This window comes from Lepisma saccharinum, chromosome 21, assembly GCF_977018435.1.
Source record: "Lepisma saccharinum chromosome 21, izLepSacc3.1, whole genome shotgun sequence".
Lineage (NCBI taxonomy): Eukaryota > Metazoa > Arthropoda > Insecta > Zygentoma > Lepismatidae > Lepisma > Lepisma saccharinum.
Window position 1 is genome coordinate 18,759,894 of NC_139249.1, and position 18,930 is coordinate 18,778,823.

The window sequence follows — 18,930 nt, forward strand, 5'->3', positions numbered from 1 at the left end:
ACCCCCTAATCGTCGCCACTGGCTGTATGTATAAATAAACAGAATCTATACCTTATTTTCTTTTTTAAAAGGGCATTATCTAAAATAACATCGAAACAAGCAGCTCTGGGTTTTGAAAGGACAGGAGCCAGGTCTTGCTGCGAGAAATTGACAGAATGCAATGGATGGGCGAAGCCATGGAAACACACACAAAAAAATGAGGGGCGTTGATTTTCCAGCTGCAAGTGTGCAACTATTTGACTCCAGCTTTTGGCAATCGCAGGGTCTCGCCAATGGGCTTGGATAGGGTTACCAGATCGCTGTAAGGGAAATGTAGGACATGCTGTCCCAAAATGTAGGACATTAAGTCAAAATGTAGGACGCAACACATTCTCACATATTTCTATAGAACACGTTAGGAAGTAGTTGAAAAATGACACTTTTCAGTTTTAAAAAAAATATTTCCCAAAGAATGTTTAAATGAAAAATTTCAAAACTTGCAATCATACTAATCAATGCACCTCTTACTACATGATTTAAGTGGTACTTCTCAGAGGAGACAATTTTTGTCAAAATTTCAGGTTTAGTCAAACTATATTTTGATGTTAGAGTAGACAGTCAAGCTAGTTGAAATTATAGGGACCAATACCAAACATTTTACAGACTTTATGAAAAAATAATTCTCTCCTGAGTCTGTTGTGTTGATGGTAATAAAAGTACTATCTCAACATTTGAATTATGACCTGTAATGGCAAACAAATATTCAGCAATTACTGTAATTTAAAATGGTTTCATCTTGGGTAGTTTTTAGTTCAATAACAGGGTCTCTACCAAAATAATACATCCAGAAATCTTCCACTTTTTCTGGACTTTTCTAGATCCTACTTAGGTAAAGTTGGAAATTAGTAATTAAGATAATAAATATTTATTTAATGAAAATCCCTACCAAAGGGCCAGTTAAGATAAAAACTGAAGCTGCGAATTTAAGAAGAGAATTAGATCTCCTATTTTGAATTAATGCATCCTGAATTGTGTTTGGTAGACAAGCGAGGCTTTGGCGTCTGGACTCGCAGCCAGTATAATCTTATGTGGGATTTGTGTCGGTTGTCCCTATATGTTTATGACTATCCACTCATCCATCTTATCTTACAATCATTCATCCTCATCTTCGCGATTAGCCAATGGGACAGAAAAAAGTGAAGTAAAATAAACTAAATCAACTAATAGCAAAAATTCTTGACCACAAGTATAATGTCTTGCCTTGTTAGTGACTTCTTGACCTATTTGTTTATTTTTTTACTTTTTCTTGACTGGCAGACACCCTGAATAACTTTGTTCTCTATACCCCTGCTTTACAATCAAATTATATTGAATAAGAATGGGCAACACCTTGTTCCATCAGTATAAACCCTAAGGCAAGAAATTCTGCTCAGGCATTGAAGAGTGACGTTATCAGAAAGTGCTACCAAGACTTTGTTCATTAATTGCTCCCGTTTGCTTAATAGCAGGACAAACTTTATTCTTTTTTGTGCAATGACTGAATCAATATAAATTTCACTATTGAGTTTGGAAGCGCAGTCCATAGACTTGTAATTTGCATGACTTTTTTCTGTTACGTATTTTCCTAATTAATATTATGTGACGCTCAAAATGTAGGACATTTATGATATTTTTCAAATTCCTCCCGGATGCCGGACATAAGGCTAAAATGTGGGACATGTCTGGGAAAATCCGGATGTCTGGTAACCCTAGGCTTGGAGCATTTCCCTTAAGACCAGGGCAAGCGTAGCAAATCGCTTGGAAATTGTAGAGAACAGAGTACAATAGTTGGATTGTCTTGCAGCAGCACTCAAACCAAAATGTCTATTTTGTCGGAAACCCATTCGCCTCGACCAATCCTTTCCCATTCCAGAACCGGAACCTGAAGGCTACCGTCGATGCAGAGAAAAATTATCAAGTCTGCCCCATCACACTGGAAAAGTTAATGCACAGCTTGCCTGATGATACACAAGAGGCTACAGTTTCCGAAATACTCACCCCATTTCGAAAGCATAGAAAAATTGTACACGCCAAGAACAGCTACCTGAATCAAAAATATGCGAAAGACTGAGTCAATTCTCAAGTGCAGACTGTACAAGAATTCTGGGTTGTCAAATACCGAGTTTGGAACCATTCATTATTTATTAACATTTTGTAATGTGTAAATCAGTGTACAAAGAAGTCATTTAATACAAGTTGAACAGAAGATTTTAAACATGAGAACATGAAGAGAACTTGTTGGGCTGGAGATACACTTTTTTGCAGGTCCAGGAGATAAAACCTAGCTATCTCTGTCTGTGCCAATCACAATGAAGTCATCTTCAATAAATATATTCCTGTTTAATGGACACATACTGGTTCCACAAAATCCATTTGCCCAGCAGCAGCTCTGTTGTAACACACTGGCAGACAGGCCTTCCGTTTGACTGCAGCCACTACCTGATGTCTTCAGCATAATAAACTTTTAAAGGACCCACAAAGCTTTTATCAAGTGGTAACAGCTTTAGTGTCGAGTGTGGTGGTAATGAAATAATTTTCACAAATTTTGCTATTGCTAGGTCAATTAATTCAATGTTACAAGTATGATTTAGTAGTATGTCACTTTAGGGAATGACACCATCAATAAGAATTACTTCAATAATCTACAAAGGGTCTCCCCGATGGTACAGTGGTAGCGTTGTTGACCTGTAATCAACGGGTTCCCATGTTCAATACCCAGTGGAGGCACATAGCGGTTGGGATCCCACTTTAAACTGTATTCACCCTTCCAGTATGAATAATACAGTACTATTCACAGATAGACAACAAAATTGAAATCACTAAAAACAAAAATCTCTCCTTGTACAATGAAAACTGTCACCAATGCTTCTTTCACTGGTCTCTCAGTATCACAGAAACTTACCCTGTTATTGCAAAGTGACAGGACTTCTGGGGTGTTAAATGGGGGGGGGGGTTGGTTTAAGAGCCCTATGTCAGTTTTGTGGACTTTCCTCCACTGCAAGTCTGTTGCGAGATCTTGTAAAAAGAACATTTGTGACGGAACACAGTTCAGTTCCTTGTTTGTAAGCCCAAACTGCTGTAGATTTCCTGTCATAAATTATACCTTGGGCCCCTTCCAAAAGTTGCAAGAGTTTAACGCGTTAAGCAAGTTATGGTAACTGGCCGTCCTATAAGTGCTTCCCTGCATTTCGTGAGGTTCATTATGGTGTCCCAAAAGTCGCTTTCCGTGTGTTTCATGCAAGAACAAGATTCATCAAACGCACAGGCCAGGAGGCTGGTTTGTTCGGTGAGAATCGTCTGCTGCTTCCAGACAACGCATGTGCATGGTGGCTTCAAACTGCACTAGTTCAGAAAATGTATTATAATTTTAACAGAGATCGATATGAAGCAACATGTACAAGATGAGTGTGCCTCAACTGTTCTTACAACGTGATTAAAATGAGTAACAGTATCAGCAGTAGAGTTTATTTCTGCCAGAAGGACAAGGCTTCAGATGGACGCGATGTGAAAAATTTCTAAACAAAATGCTGCACTTTCGCCTAGAGCATCCCATAAGTCTGTAAAATAACTGGTTGCGTCAGGTTCACGAGCCCAGTTATCCTCGTTGAATTAATTTGGGTTGGAATCCTAGCCTGGGCATTAATGTTTCTCATGAGTGTACATTTGTCAATTTCATTCTATCATCCTCATCATCATGATTACCCAAAAGTGGCACAAAAGTTACGCTAAATAACAAAACAAAAATCAAATCAAAATCAGTGACAAAATAGGGATGACGGCTACAAGTGGAATGCAGATGGGAAAACAGGTTCTGAAAATCATCTTTTGTCACGTGCCAGTTTCGATGATACAATGAAAGTTGCAAAGAGGAATGGTTTCTCGGAATCGACGAGAGATGGCAGCACGCTATATAAAGAGGAGCAAAGGAAATTATAAAAAACTTAGAGCGGAGAAGAGGGATTATATATATTATAGTAAATTGAGAAATATATAAAAGAAGAGTTCAAATACTATAAAAGAAATAAGTAGAATGTTGTATATAGTAAATTAAAATAATTAAGAATATGGCCGCATATGAAACGTTTAGTAAAGTTATTAAGTAAGCGAACGAATTTCAGAAATCTATCTCTTTTTGATTCTCTGGTGAGGAGAACGTCGCCATGTTTTGGTTGCTTGTCCCCGGTGGAGCTGTTGTCAAATTAGATGCCCCGAAGCACTTTACGGTTGCGCTCCTTTTTAGTAGCACTGGGCCATCGGCAGCGCTTGTTATTAGCGATCCTGGTTATTTCCCTTGGTTGTTGTTTTAGGAGGAGGCGCTATTGTCAGATTAGACGCTTCTAAAAATCCTCTATAGCTTTGGTTCAATTCTCGACAAGGAATGCAGCATAATGATTTGTCTATATTATTGAGAAGAGGTATGGTAAAGAGAAACATTTGCGATAAATGAGAGAAATAAGACTTTTTCCTGTGGCAAAGAAGAACAGAAGAAATAAGAATTTGCTGTGGAAAGAATAAATAGAAGAATTTATCGAGAATATAAGAATATCTCGTTGGAATATAGAAGATAATAAGAATTGCTGCTGAAAGAAGAAATAAGAATTGATATGAATAGAGGAAATAAGAAACAGCGATGAATAAAAAGGGATGACTATTTTTTGTAAATAGAAGAAAGAGATTGTCATAAAAGGTAGAAGAAAGAAAAGAAAGATTATCCTTTTACCAAAGAAGAAGAAGCCCTTTAAAAGAAGAAGAAGCCTTTTTTCCTATAGAAGAGATAGATACAAGAAAAGAATACCTTTTCGATTATATATATATATATTTCTTCTCTGTATTTTTGTATTGTTATCAGAATATAGACCCGCATTTTACTATATCCTCTTGGCTATAAAACGCTTTCCTATTTGGAATTCTCAAATAAAGAACCTATCCCCCTGAGATTAAGATATCTGTAGCCGTGGTAAATAACATTTAAGTACAAGGGGTGTAGCACTTTAACCATTTCAAAAGGGTTTGCTATAAGTTATATCAGCCAATACAAAACACAAACATAATAAACAACCACATACTGTTCGAATTGTTGTTTTTAAGTTTACTTTGTGCACAGATAGGCTAATTGGGACTGGACATACAGTTTAAAGTTGGATCTGAATCACTGTCCAATGTGCCTCCACTGGGAATGAAACCTATGACCCCTTGATTTAAACAGCCACATACATTCATGACAATAACAGAAAGGAAAAGAAATATAATTGTTATGATGAAATTTTATTACTTCTACTGCATGTACGTACATGGTTACATTAACATGAAAATACTGTTCAAGATATGAACATAACTCTGACACAGGCTTCATCCATCAGTTGCTTATCTACAAAAAAAAAAAGCTGAACACAGAACATACACGTACAAAAATAAGTCTCCACATATGTCATGTACACTTGTTAAGAATATATAAAATTCTGAAGATAACTGGTAACATTATTTGGACTTAGATGCAGTTTGTCATCAAAATGTTTTGCCTATGGGATGCATTTGGTATAGTTTACGAAGTATGTACATTCAATTTAGCAACTGCATAAATACTTTCTTGGTAAGATAGTTTTTAATTTTTTGTTCTCATTTTGGTATATTGTAAATATAATAACTATACTAATGTTATATAATTATTATACTTTATCTGTTGGGATGAGTTGATATCAGCAGTACCATATACTAAATATCTAGGTTTAAATTTTATAATACAAAGAATGAAGTTCAAAGACATTAATCAAAGCATAAAAATGCCATTTAGAATTTAATAATGACCATATATACAAGCTGCTGATATTGAACCATAGTTCTAAACTACATATAGAACTAAAATTCACACGAGTTTGGTACAACAAACTGTAAGAAAGCTTGGTTATTAAGTAGGTGAGATTTTATATGGTTTACAGTATATCTGACAATTCTTTTACCCCCTTTTTTCATTTTTCATTAGCAAACAATTCAGGCAGGATACAGGCATGACATACGTACATCAATCTGCTATTTATATACAAATAAACATCAAACATTAAAACTATTAATTGTAAAAATACTCTTTACCTTGATTATGAGCAATGAAGAAAGCTGGCATGGGTAATCTTGGCAGCGATATTAATATTTGTACAGATTACTTCCTAGAATTTAAATCAAGAAATATTAATTGTTCACAAGAGGTAGAAATAATATGAGATTTCCAGTTTTCTAGAATTAACGGTTTCGTGATTTTAAGTTTTTTTGTGCAACCATGCACGCTCAGAAAAATCCTTCCTTCATAGCATGATTATATCCTTATATAATTTTGTTCTCATAAGAATTTATTATTTCCATGTACTCTAAACATTAGATCTAGATGAGTTTTTGTTTTTTAAGTTCCCATAACGTGCAGATAGGCTAATCGGGACTGGACAGTTTTAAGTGGAATCAGAACCACCAAGTGCCTCCATTAAGTATCCGACCCACGACATTACCACTATGCTATCAGAGAGACCAGCCAATAGATCAAGATTAATAATAGGAATGCAATCATTATACAAATTCCTATTGTGCTTTAATTATTGCTTGAAACAAATTACTCACATTTGAAGGGCTCGGGTGTAAAACATGGTAAGTGACATTTTGGTAATTTTTGAGTTACAAAGTAAAATATGCCATCCTTCAATTTTCGAGTGAAATTGCCATGTCATACAATTTGCTTTGGACTCAGTGAAGCCTTCTGAAATTGGTAAACACAACATGAAAACAATTTATCTACAGTATAGCTTCTAATAACCTTTTTTCTTCATGAACTCAGAAATAGCCAAAATGTCACTTACTATGTTTTACACCAGAGCCCTTCATTTGATTGCTGCTTTACCAGCCATTTTTAACGTTCTCAGTTTCTAAAATTCACACATTTCCAAGGTTTCTCTACAAATTACATTAGGTATTTATTGTTTTAACCAATTCCTTCTCAGAACAGGATTCTAATATTTATGAGTGGACCTTTCAATAGATCTGTTATTGGATTTTTAAAGTTACATTTTTGATGAAAATTCTCATTCAGGCAAGAACATCTATCAGAATTTATAAATAAAACTGATTCAGTTTGCTATCATTTTTTTAGTTGATATTCTGGCCTTATTAATCCCAGCATAAAAATGCCATTTGGAATCTAATAATGACCATATATATGAGCTGCTGATTTTGAACTATAGTTCTAAAATACATATAGAACTAAAATTCACACGAGTTTGGTACAACAAAGATACTGTAAGAAAGCAGGTGGCTTATGGCCAACGAATCTCTGTAACATGAGGTGTGGCACAAAGTCTCCAGAATTTCAGAATTGTTTATGCATTGTCTTTGCTGGCACTTCTGTAAAAGCATGGCATTTGTTAGCGAAACACCAGGACCCAGAGTAAACCAATCACGTGAGAGAATGTAAACTCTGCCTTGTGACGGTCCTTGGTTCCTCACAATATGATTATATGTTTATTAAAATTATTGATTTGTGTTAGACAATTCATTTTCTGTTAAAGGTTGAAATTCGCCAATACTGTATAAGTGATGTAATATTTGGAATTTTTTACGTTGCAAAAATCAACAGTCATATAGTAGCAGGCTATATCTTCTTCTGCAACAACAACAAAATGTATTACTTAAAAGTTTGATATGCTTAAAAAATTCCATTTCCTACATCACTACCTTCCTTTTTATTCGATTTATTGCAACCACTCATTTGGATTTTATATGGATATGCACGCAAATGTCAACTTGTAATATAAACAGAACATAGAGTGTAAAATTGCAAGAATCATGCTTTATTTCCAAAATAATGTCGGATCTGTCATGAATTCATTGACTTGACACACAAAGTGAAAACTAATTTACTACAAGGAATAGGAACGTTCGCCAAAGTCGAGAGCCTTTTGTTTGACAGGGTTAAAAGAAGAAGGTCTTTGTGGATTCTTTCAAGGTGTTTATGAACCAATGAACTAACCACAATCCATGATGGATGCGGTAAACGCGGTTTAAAATTACTTATGTGAAATTTTCCATACCACACCACCACATCAGGCAAATTTGCCAAGGCCCTCAAATGCTTCAACATCCGACTGGCACACAAACCTATATCCCAAATCGGAAGAGCACTACCCAATTTCAAGAGATACTACCTACCCAAACTTGAATGCCCTGGTGTCTACAAGGCCACATGCCCATGTCACAACACCTACATTGGCAGAACCACACCAAAATCGGGCCTTTCTCACCACCACCACTCCACAAACCACACCATCCATACTTCACCCAACCAGCTCTGTCATAGAAAACACTGTCAAAGAAACCCATGCTATCATCCAACAGAAACCAGCACTGAACCTGGACAATGGACAGGCACACCCAAATTGGTACCCCATCCTCGGAAATATCCCCGACCAGAAAAAGAAAAGATGCAGTGCCCATACCTGACCCCCCTTCAGCCACGCGGGGAACAGGAACTGCACCGCACCGAGCAGCACGGTCCAGCCCACCAACTGGCAGCGCCACCTGACAACAGGAAGCAGATGACGCAAACCAGGATACACACGCCAGCACCACCAAATGGGAGAAATTGCAACTACCACCACCCGGGAACAAACAAAGCAGTGATGCAGTACCATCTCCGCTCCAAACGCCATACCCTTACTGAATGAAGACAGAGGATTTTCGAAATTAATAGGATTTAACCATTAAATTGTGCAACGTGGAATTACGGAATTTCTAAATTTCACATAAGTAACCACAATCGCTTAAAAGAATTTGGAAGTGATTGTTTGCAGCCTCATCATCCCAACTTTACACTTCTCCAATTAATATTCCCTAGAGATGAGAGCAATACAAGTGCTTGAAACGTTAGAAGTGAACGCTAACTTAACCTGGCTAGAATAGTTGTTTGAATCATATTGCCAGAAAAGCCACATTTCCTATTCCCATCTTCCTACACTGATCTCACCATGGTTTAAGCTCCTATGGTTTTTACAACTGAAAGCAATTTTTTCAGTGAATTCCATGACTCTCATTTTATGGGAACAGGAAATAAGAATTAGGTTAGAGTTTTGTGACACTATTAACATTAAGAACTAAGTAAGAACCTTTTCAAAGGGATGGCAGTTTTACGATGCTTCACAGTGTTGCAACTTGCTAAACAAGCCTGAGACAGTGGGGGGAGATGTGGCATCATATGTTAACTGCCTCACCCTCATATCCAAAATCTCCTCTGACATCACAGTTTGTACCAAACTCGTGTGAACTTTTCTGTTTACACGTGTGGAATTCAGTGGACCCTCCAATGGTCATGTTTCTGCTAGTGAGGTAGACAAGCATAAATATGTATAGTGAATTTATTATGGCACCACCTGAATTGACCAGAAGATTTTTTGAAGTTCTGGGTATTAAAAATCATAAATCGGTTCATATTTATTGTTCCTAAACAACTGTGTGATAACATTTATTAACAAAAAATTACAGGAAAATCAATATTATGACCACTTTTATCTTTGGTAGGGCTGAACCAATACCGATGGTTGAAAATTGTAACGAAGTTGTTCAATATTTTGATTATTATTTGTGTGTAAGTATTCCAGTCTAATTACATGCATCAATATTATTAATAGATGACAAGATTGTTTGCTTTAAAATATTCAAGAATTACATCAGAATATTAAATTGCATGTTATCACAAAATTCAGTGGTTTTTTTGTTGTTGTTTTTTCACACAAAACTTGAAATTTTTCCATTTCCAGGATAATAAGACACCACAAAAGTTTCACAGTGTATTTTTGCGGGACCTGTGAAAGACCAAAATGCTGACCAAAACGTATCAGCTGGTATCGGTAAATGTATTTCAACCGATACTTTCCGATACTGATACATCGGCATTGGTTCAGCCCTAATTTTTAGTGAAAATTGTTTATCTAGAAACCATTTTGAAAATACATCCAAAAGTTTGAGTAGTATTTCTAGTTATTTTTTTTGAGTGATATCAACAGGAAATTTAAATTATCCTAAATGTTAAGAATACTAGCACTATTAACAATTATGTAATTACAGCACATAACACAAAGTTTCAATATATACACAGAGATCGCTTTATTGATTTACTTCGATATGCATGTATTAGAAAAGATGTTGAACAGTGAGACTTTCTTGTTTTAAATCAACATGCACACACACAACAATATGTATACATCCTTACATGGTAGGATAAAGAAATAAAGAGCTCTAAAATAACAATAATAAAACTGACAATTGGCACATTCAGCCATAAATATAGTGTTTCAAGTGAGGCAATATTAATATAAATGCAGTATTCTCTGGATTTGGTGCAAGGGACAACCAGGTGCTAACACTTGCCGAAAATCTGTTTCTCATACATGCTGATAAGACAAAGCTTAACCTTGCTAACCAACTTACATGCATTATTTTCATAAAATTCTAATAATGCCTATGTCGTTAGGTTAGGCGACCAGGTTTGGGGCTGTTAGCAACCCATTTTCATGATGTGTTAGCTGGTTGTGCCCTGAACTCGGCCCAGTCTTAATCTTCACTTATGATTCAAAATCTAGAAAAAAGTATAAAATTATTTTTTATGTCATGGTTTCTGTAATAATTTCCCTCATTTCAAAACTATTTCTCTTATATTTTAAGGTCGTTACAGGCACCATAAACTACAAGAGAGAGAATCCTACAATGCAGGCAATGCCTACATGTGAGAAAAAATACTTCAAACTTACCACAGTGAAACACGGATTTTATGCTCATATTTTACAATTTCCTCTATTTACACTTTCCTTCTCCAATGTCCATGAAGTAAAACACACGCTGCAAGTTATTTTTAGCATAGTTTACTGGCAAACATATACTCGAGGTTTCAATGAACTAAGATCATTTTTTAACACTACTTTTAAGTACTCAGCCAAACTTTGGCACAACAGAATCTTCATCTTTGGTTACAGCAGTTTCATCTGAGCAAAAATCAAAATGAAGATTACATAAAGCTTCAAAATATCGCAGTTTAACATCTAATTACAAATAGGAAAAAAATATTAAATGCCCTGGATTTAAGATTTAGATTCACCAGAGCTGGGTCAAGTGATAAAACTTATGATAAAGATAAAACTTAAAAAGTTCCCTATCTCTTGCCTTCTCTTTGTACTCTTGAATAATGCCTCTCCTCTGCCGCATATCTTCCAGTCGTGAAACACTTTCTTAAAAACATTGTCCTTCACTTTAGTGATAGAATACTGATTTCAATGCACCATCAACTGTTTGTGTACAATTGTGTAATGACTAGTAGTAACGATCCGGTTTGCATCATGCTGAACGTCAATGCCTGCATATGCAGAATGTAAGTACATTCGTGTATGTGTGTGTTTCTTCTCCTCTATTTACAATCGTAACTGTTATGTCAGATTCTTCGTTTAACACTTACTCGAGTGTGTTGTGGTTGAAAGCTGCCATACAGACACATGCACACTGTTTACGCATTATATTGACTGTCGAAAATTCACTTCTTTTTCTCCGAAGCACTTTATAACCTCAATTAGTTTACGAAGTTAATGTTGAGGTTTAGAAATGTATTTCTTTCCTGCTGGAGGAAAGGGTGCCAGAAACACTTACAAAAAACCTGGGAAAAGTATATCGTCAACATCAGGCTCCGACGATTCTTGACTCGAGGGAGGGGTATCCAGCTGTGGAAGGCCAAGGTCCAGGTACTCCTACAACGAAAGAACATTTTCAAGCATGTAATGGACATTAACATTCTTAATTCTTGTCTAGGGTCACACATTTTACATGGTCACATAAAAATGGTGGATATAATCCTAAATATGATTAAAAACTATACTGTATCACGCCGTAGGCGTTACTTGAAACCAGGAGCCGCGCATCATAAATTAATAAGCTAATCCATTTTATAAAAGGGGCCCTGGTGAAGTGCTGGAAAAGAGCTTCCTAAAAGCAAATCCCGTCAGGGATCTTCAGTGGAATTGGAAAACTCCGCTGACATAGCACTAGGCTGGAAGAATATGAAATACGGCAAATCAGCATTATCCACAAAAATCACCGTTGACTACTGGCGTAGTCGAGTCAACAGTTTTACAGATTGAAAGTTCGAATTCCAGTTAAATAGTTCCCGTGAGAATATCTCAGTTGCTTTCAGTTTTACGCCAGATTCAGTTATTGCGAGTGAGCTCCAAAGTTGTTGTTAACCGAAGGAAAAGGAGAGAATAAATGACCGGAAAGTTAGAGTTTAGAATACTGGATTACACGTGTATAGGAGCCCGGAGTTGCGCTCCTTCGTATGTTTTATTCCAGGGTAGGACCACGTCGAAGCAAGGACCAGCAGAGACGAGAACTTCTAACTGTGCTATGAACATTCCTATGTCATCTCCTCATCCCGCTTGTTCAGTCAACCGAAGTGTTTAAATAAAATTGTTAAATGTTGTTGTTATTTCAGAGGTTATGTGATAACGTTGTTTCTCCTACATGTACCTCTCACTGCTAATACCCCTAGCCCCACGCTCTCATATAGCCTGAGGTTTGATCCCCTAAATCTCTTTAGATTTAGACGATACTTATTACACAAAATAAACATTTCTTCCAATAGCACATTTATGTAGATATCAGAGAGTTAAGTTTATTAGTTCTCTGGATATTAGTGACAACAGTTGTACAGTAGCATGCATTGTTAACTGAACATTATCCATTGTCTTCACCTTAAGATGAGAGAAGAGGTACTCTCTCAATATATGGTGTTAGAATAAGTATAGTTAAAAGCAATAGATAATGTCAAATTAACATTGCATTCCTATTCCTGTGTAAAGGAGTCAATTTTTGCTTTCCAAATGTTTACAGCAGAATTAATCAATTTTCTGTGATTCTACATAACTCACAGGATAATTCAGACTGCAGGAAGTGCTGTTGGTAAATAAACTTTAAATTTCATGTTTAAGAGTTCATTTCATTGTGACAAAACATGGTAGGAAAATGTACCTCTCACAGTTCAAAAACATGACAAATGAGCATTACAATGTGTTATTTCATATTTTTGTGTATCTGTCAAAAACCAGGGTATCTATCAGTCAAGAAAAAGTAAAGAAATCAACAAGTAGGTCAAGAAATTATACTTGTGGTCAATAATTTCTGCTATCACATGCTTCACTTTTCTGTCTTTGGCTAATCGCTAAGATGAGGATGGATGGGACAATCAGAAGTATTCTATGTGATCAAAAGTATCCGGACACACAGCGAAATGTGTATTTATCATAGAGGGTGACACAGTACTGCCGTCTACCATGTGAAACACATGGTCAGCGATCTCAGTAGTCTGCATACAGCGCGAGACAGCAGCATGGGACGGTCTGAGGAACTCATGGACTTTCAACGTGGTGGGTGGTTGGGTGCTACTTGTTGAGTTCGTGTTTTAAGTCCACTTTATGCACAGTAAGGCTAATTTGGACTGGACATACAGTTTAAAGTGGAATCCAAACCACTATGTGCCTCCTTCGGGTATCGAAGCCGGTGCCCCTTGATTACAAGGTGACGACGCTACCACTGCACCATCAGGAGGTCCTGGGTGCTACTTGTGTAAGAAGTCTGTGTGCGAGATTTCCATCCTTCTAAACAACCCTAGGTCCACTGTTTCTGATGTTATAGTGAAGAGGAAACGTGAAGGGATGTGTACAACCCAAAAATGTGCAGGCTGACCTCCCATGTTGACCTCCAGAGACCGTCGAGTGTTGAAGAGGGTCATACAGCATAATCGTCAACCATCGCCACCATCACACAAAAATTCAGAACTGCATCAGGATTTACTCCAAGCACCATGACTGTTCAGCACGAGGTGCGGCAACTTGGTTTCCATGGCCGAGCAGCTGCCCATAAGCCAAACATCACACACGCAAATGCCAAACGGTACCTCGCGTGGTGCAAGGAGTGTCGAAACTGGACCATAGAACAGTGGAAAACTGTTGTGTGGAGTGATTAATGACTGTACACAATGTGGCGTTCAGAAGGTAAGGTGTGGGTGTGGTGAATACCTGGTGAACGACATCTACCAGCCTGTATAGTGTCGGCAGTGAAATTCGGGGGGTGTTTGGGTTACAGTGTTGTCATGTTTACCCTGGAGGGGGCTTGGCCTCCTTGTTGCTTTACATGGCAATATCATGGCACAAGCTTACGTTGGCAATTTAACAGCTTTCATGCTGCCTACAATTGAAGACCAGTTCGGGGATGACCATTGTGTTTCTCAACATGACCGAGCACCCATCCATTCTGCAGGGCTTGTGGGGGGGGGGTTTGACGACAACAACATCCCACTAAAGGACTGGTCTGCGCAGAGTCCTGATTTGAATCTCATAGAACATCTCTGGGATGTTTTGGAATGCAGACTTCGTGCTAGACCACACCGACCCACATCGATATCTCTTCTAATTTCGGTGCTCTGCAAGGAATGGGCTGCCATTCACCAATAAACCTTCCGCCACCTGATTGAAAGTATGCCTACGAGAGTGAAGGCTGCCTGATGGAGGGTGGCCCAAACTTGTACTTCATTTTCAGGTGGGTGTCTGGATACTTCTGATCACATAGAGTATATAGGGACAAGACCCTGACCACCACATAAGATTATATTGGTTGTGAGTCCAGATGACAGAGCCTTGCTAGTCTGCCAAATGTAATCCAGGATGCATTAATAGAAAAAGCAAGTCTAATTCTCTTGTTAAATACAGCTTCAGTTTTAATCTTGAATTACCTTTTTGTAGGCATTTTTCATTAAATAAATATTTATTTTCTTAATTGTTAGTTTCCAACTTTACCTAAGAGTCATACAAATAAAGGTTAATATAAATTTTAAAAAGGTCAAGAATTTTTGTTATTTGGTAGACATCCTGAAAATGAAATATCCATGACTATATTTTAAGAGATGGATAGAAAGGCTACTACAAGACAGTCCTTGGAAACATACTTTCTAAAAGTAACCTTGGTATAGTTACTATGCTCAAAAAGTAATACAGTTTCCTTTACTGATATAAAATTGTGAACGTTCTATAAAGAATCTAAAAGGTTTCTTCACTGATACAGTCAGTCAGTATGGCATTTGACTGACACGAAAGAGACCCAGGTTCGAACTCAGATAGGATTTATTCTGATGGTGTCCCTGCCCAGAGAAGCTCTGTTTCATCCAGCATCTTAACCTGTGGCTTAGAGACTGGGTGAAGTGTAATGTTTATCACATCATCTCCACAATAGCCGAGATCAAAAATGTGTATGGCCTTACAACCCCTATAGCATTACAGTGCATAGCATTACCTTTTTCTTTTATCTTCTTCAGTAAAAGGTAAAATCAGGTTAAAAATTACAAGGACACTAGATGCCTCTTGTTTTTTTTTTTTTGCAAATGCTGCACTGGCTGTTGAACTTGTGAAGTTCTTGAAGGTCAGGGTGTAAAAGGCCGAAATGTTGAAGACGAAGAAGTACTCCCAACATTTCTACAAATTACTACATTATAGTTTCCCTACTTTTTCATCACTTATAACAGAGCTACTGATCAATTACAATATGCATACTAATAATGGAAATTGATGCATAGCAATTGCAATACAATAGATCAGAAGAGGAAAGAACAAAAAAAAAAAATTAAAGAAAAACAACACTATTTAAAATTACGTAACATTATGTGTTTGAGTTTTTAAGTCCACTTTGTGCACAAAAAGGCAAATTGGGACTGGACCTACAGATTAAAGTGGGATCCAAACTTACCGTATTCTCGTGTCTATAAGCTGCACTTTTTCGCCCGAAAAGTGGACCAAAAAATGGGGTGCGGCTTATACACGCGAATGATAAGAAAAGCATGTGCGGCTTATACATAAGAATGAGAAAACATTTGCGGCTTATACACGCGAATGAAAGAAAGTTCAGCTACTGCTAGGATACTAAAATTCGTACATTGATTTGTTATCTTTATCACATAACGGATTCATTAACAGCAAATCCAACAACAATGCATCTGTAGCAGGATTTGCAACAATATGATATCTTATCTTTAAACTTTTTTTGCAACAATATGATAATATCTTATCACACTAATCATTCTTACTGTCATATTGATCTGGAAACCATTCAATAAAGTGAAGTTGTTAAAGAAGGTTGTGGGCCTGAGGTCAAGGTTGGTAGGCTTTGAGGACTCAAACTGAATGATACGGCATTAATATATAGATCATTGCCCTAAAATTAAAGTTAAAATACTTTTAAAATACTTACTTGAAATTGGCTACCTACGCGGTAGCCACAAGAAATTTTATTTTCCTGAAATCTAAGGCCAAAATGGGGGTGCGGCTTATACACGCGTGCGGCTAATAGACGCGAGAATACGGTATATGTTGTTCCATTGGGTATTGAACCTGGGACCCCTTGATTACAAGGCAACGATGCCACCAGGAAGGCACAAAAAATATTGTGGGTATATTATTATGTGTATACATATTTAAAATATATATAAAAAATGAAAGACGAGAGAGGACGCAGAAAAACTTCAAATTTTCATGACTGTATGTCACATCTTCAGGAGTAGAGAAACTTTGTAGAACTTTGTGACAAAACAGAAGTGTGCGCATTTCTGTATTTGCATTTTTTATTTAGTCACGTTTCTGCCACTTTGGCTAATCGTGATGATGAGAATGAGCGAGAAGATAGAAACTGTTTAAATGACATCAAGAAATCCAAATCTTGACCATTTCTTACTAGTTCATTGCGATAAATACACAATTTTCTCAGAGGAAAATTTTGATGTACTATAGAATACATTAAAATGTAATGTTTTGAATGCTTCCCTCCTTTTGCTTAGGGGTACAATATTGAATTTGCTTAGTATAAATTTTGTATGACCGGCGCACACCCAGCGTCGAATAACATGGGTACCTGGGGGAAACCCTGGGGGGTAAAGGCAGTCAGGGGTGTGATGCTGATCACATCACCCTCACTCACGACCGGATCAAGAAAGTGTGGGGCGTTACCTCCACACCCCCTATACGCCTGCATGGCGTGGTGCTATGCACAGGGGAACACTTTACTTCACTTTACCTTTATCTGATCTTGATATGACTGCACTTGCATATTCTAATTCTCATGTTCGAATTGATGAATGAAGTTTATTTTATGCACAGATAGGTTAATTGGGACTAAACCTACAGTTTAAACTTGGTCTCTCACATGAACTGGAGCCGTAGTGGTCTAGTCGGTTGGGTGTATGACCGCCATGCGGAAGACCCTGGTTCGATTCCAGGAGTGGATGATCTAAGGTAGGAATTTTTTGCAACCTTGTTCCTGAATAAAGCAGCTATGGTGCTCAACCAAATGAGTACCTGGGGAAAACCCTGGGAGGGTAAAGGTGGCCAGAGCATGGTGCTGATCACATCACCTCCAACATGGTTGAGATCGTTTCGATATAATGTATGGGGCCCTACCGCGACATCCTCCTACATATGCCTCATAGCATGGTGCAAAGTGCACGATGAGCTTTACCTTATATGGACTATTCTGAAAACTTAGTGACAATCACTATTTAAAACAGAAAAAGAACAGAAGCACATACCTCATTGGAAGAAATGGTTAGAATTCTATCCAGATCTTCCACCAACTCATTGAAGGTTGGCCTTGCGTCTTGTTGAGAGTCCCAACACTCTCGCATCAACATGTAACTGAAATGAAGGAATAAGCATGAGCCTCTCAAACAAGTTCATTACACACATTTATAATCTATGAAGAGTTAAAAAAAATGTTTTACTGTACAGTCACGGACACTGCCGGCTTGTAATGAATACATTGACTTTCAATGGAATTGTTACAAGCCGGCAGTGTCCATGACTGTACATTGTATGCATGGTTCTGGCTCAAAGGAAAAGTACTGAACTAGTCTTAGCTCCAAAAGTTGAACAATAAGATGATCAGTACTCTGTTTCCCTCAATAGAGACTAACTGAAATAATAATTTTCCTCAAACTGTCAGTGGATAGGTGTGGTACACGTGGGATGGACATGAATTTTCAGACACACTTAGGATGTATGCTTCCGTTCAGATAAAGTGGCACATAGTTAACCTTTCAACCTTACAAAGTGCCCCACTTTATATGAACAGGACTGTACATACACATGCCCCTTCTCCTCAGCAACCAGCCATTTTTCCCCCAAATATGAATTAAGAAAGCATGAATCCAACTAACATAAAGCTACACACATTTTTAAATATAATCTTAAAACATTGAATTTATTAATTAATACAAGATTGGATTAAAAGTAATTAATTCTTGCATCATGAGTGGCCTTCCTAAAGAACGCTCACTGGTAACAGCATGGATAACAATACCTAGTCGTGCCATAAGTTCTGTCCCCCATTCCAATAGGTGTAAATAACACAAAATGTTGTAGTACACTAAATCCTTTATTGCCAAGTATACATTAGGGACACAGGAACGAAACAAAAAAATAGTCTATTCAAAGTGGCCTCCTTTGGCTTGCACACACATCTTCAATCATTGAGGCCACGCGTCAATCACACCACGCACCATATCTTGGGGTATGGAAGCAAAATCGGCCTTAAGCGACTCAATATTGCGGTGAGATTTCTTGCAGGCCTTCTCCTCTAAGTAGTCCCAAAGGCGTTAGTCCAGTGGGTTGAGATCCGGGCTTCCAGAGGGCCAATCCTCTGTGGCTATGAAGTTGGGAACATTGTTGGCCAACCACTGCTGGTTCATCTTCACCCTGTGTGCCGGCGCGGAGTCTTGCTGGAATGTCCAATCTTCACCAGAAAAGAGAGTGTGATTCAATGGTTTAACTACCTTCTCCAAAACAACGTTCTGGTAATTTGAAGCCT

At 37.5% G+C, this 18,930-nt stretch overlaps 1 protein-coding gene across 3 annotated transcripts in view; it reads right to left on the reverse strand.

The window, feature by feature from the left end:
• Positions 1-5,267: 5,267 nt before the first annotated feature.
• Positions 5,268-18,930, reverse strand: part of LOC146004335 (fibroblast growth factor receptor 4-like) — a 173,119-nt gene continuing 159,456 nt past the window's right edge. For all 3 annotated transcript variants that reach the window (XM_083143119.1, XM_083143117.1, XM_083143118.1), the window contains exons 18-19: positions 17,654-17,759; positions 5,268-11,780 (exon numbers count right to left, since the gene is read on the reverse strand). In XM_083143119.1, coding sequence (XP_082999245.1) covers positions 11,679-11,780; positions 17,654-17,759 — 208 coding nt within the window. In that variant the 3' untranslated portion in view covers positions 5,268-11,678. The remainder of the gene's footprint in view (positions 11,781-17,653; positions 17,760-18,930) is intronic.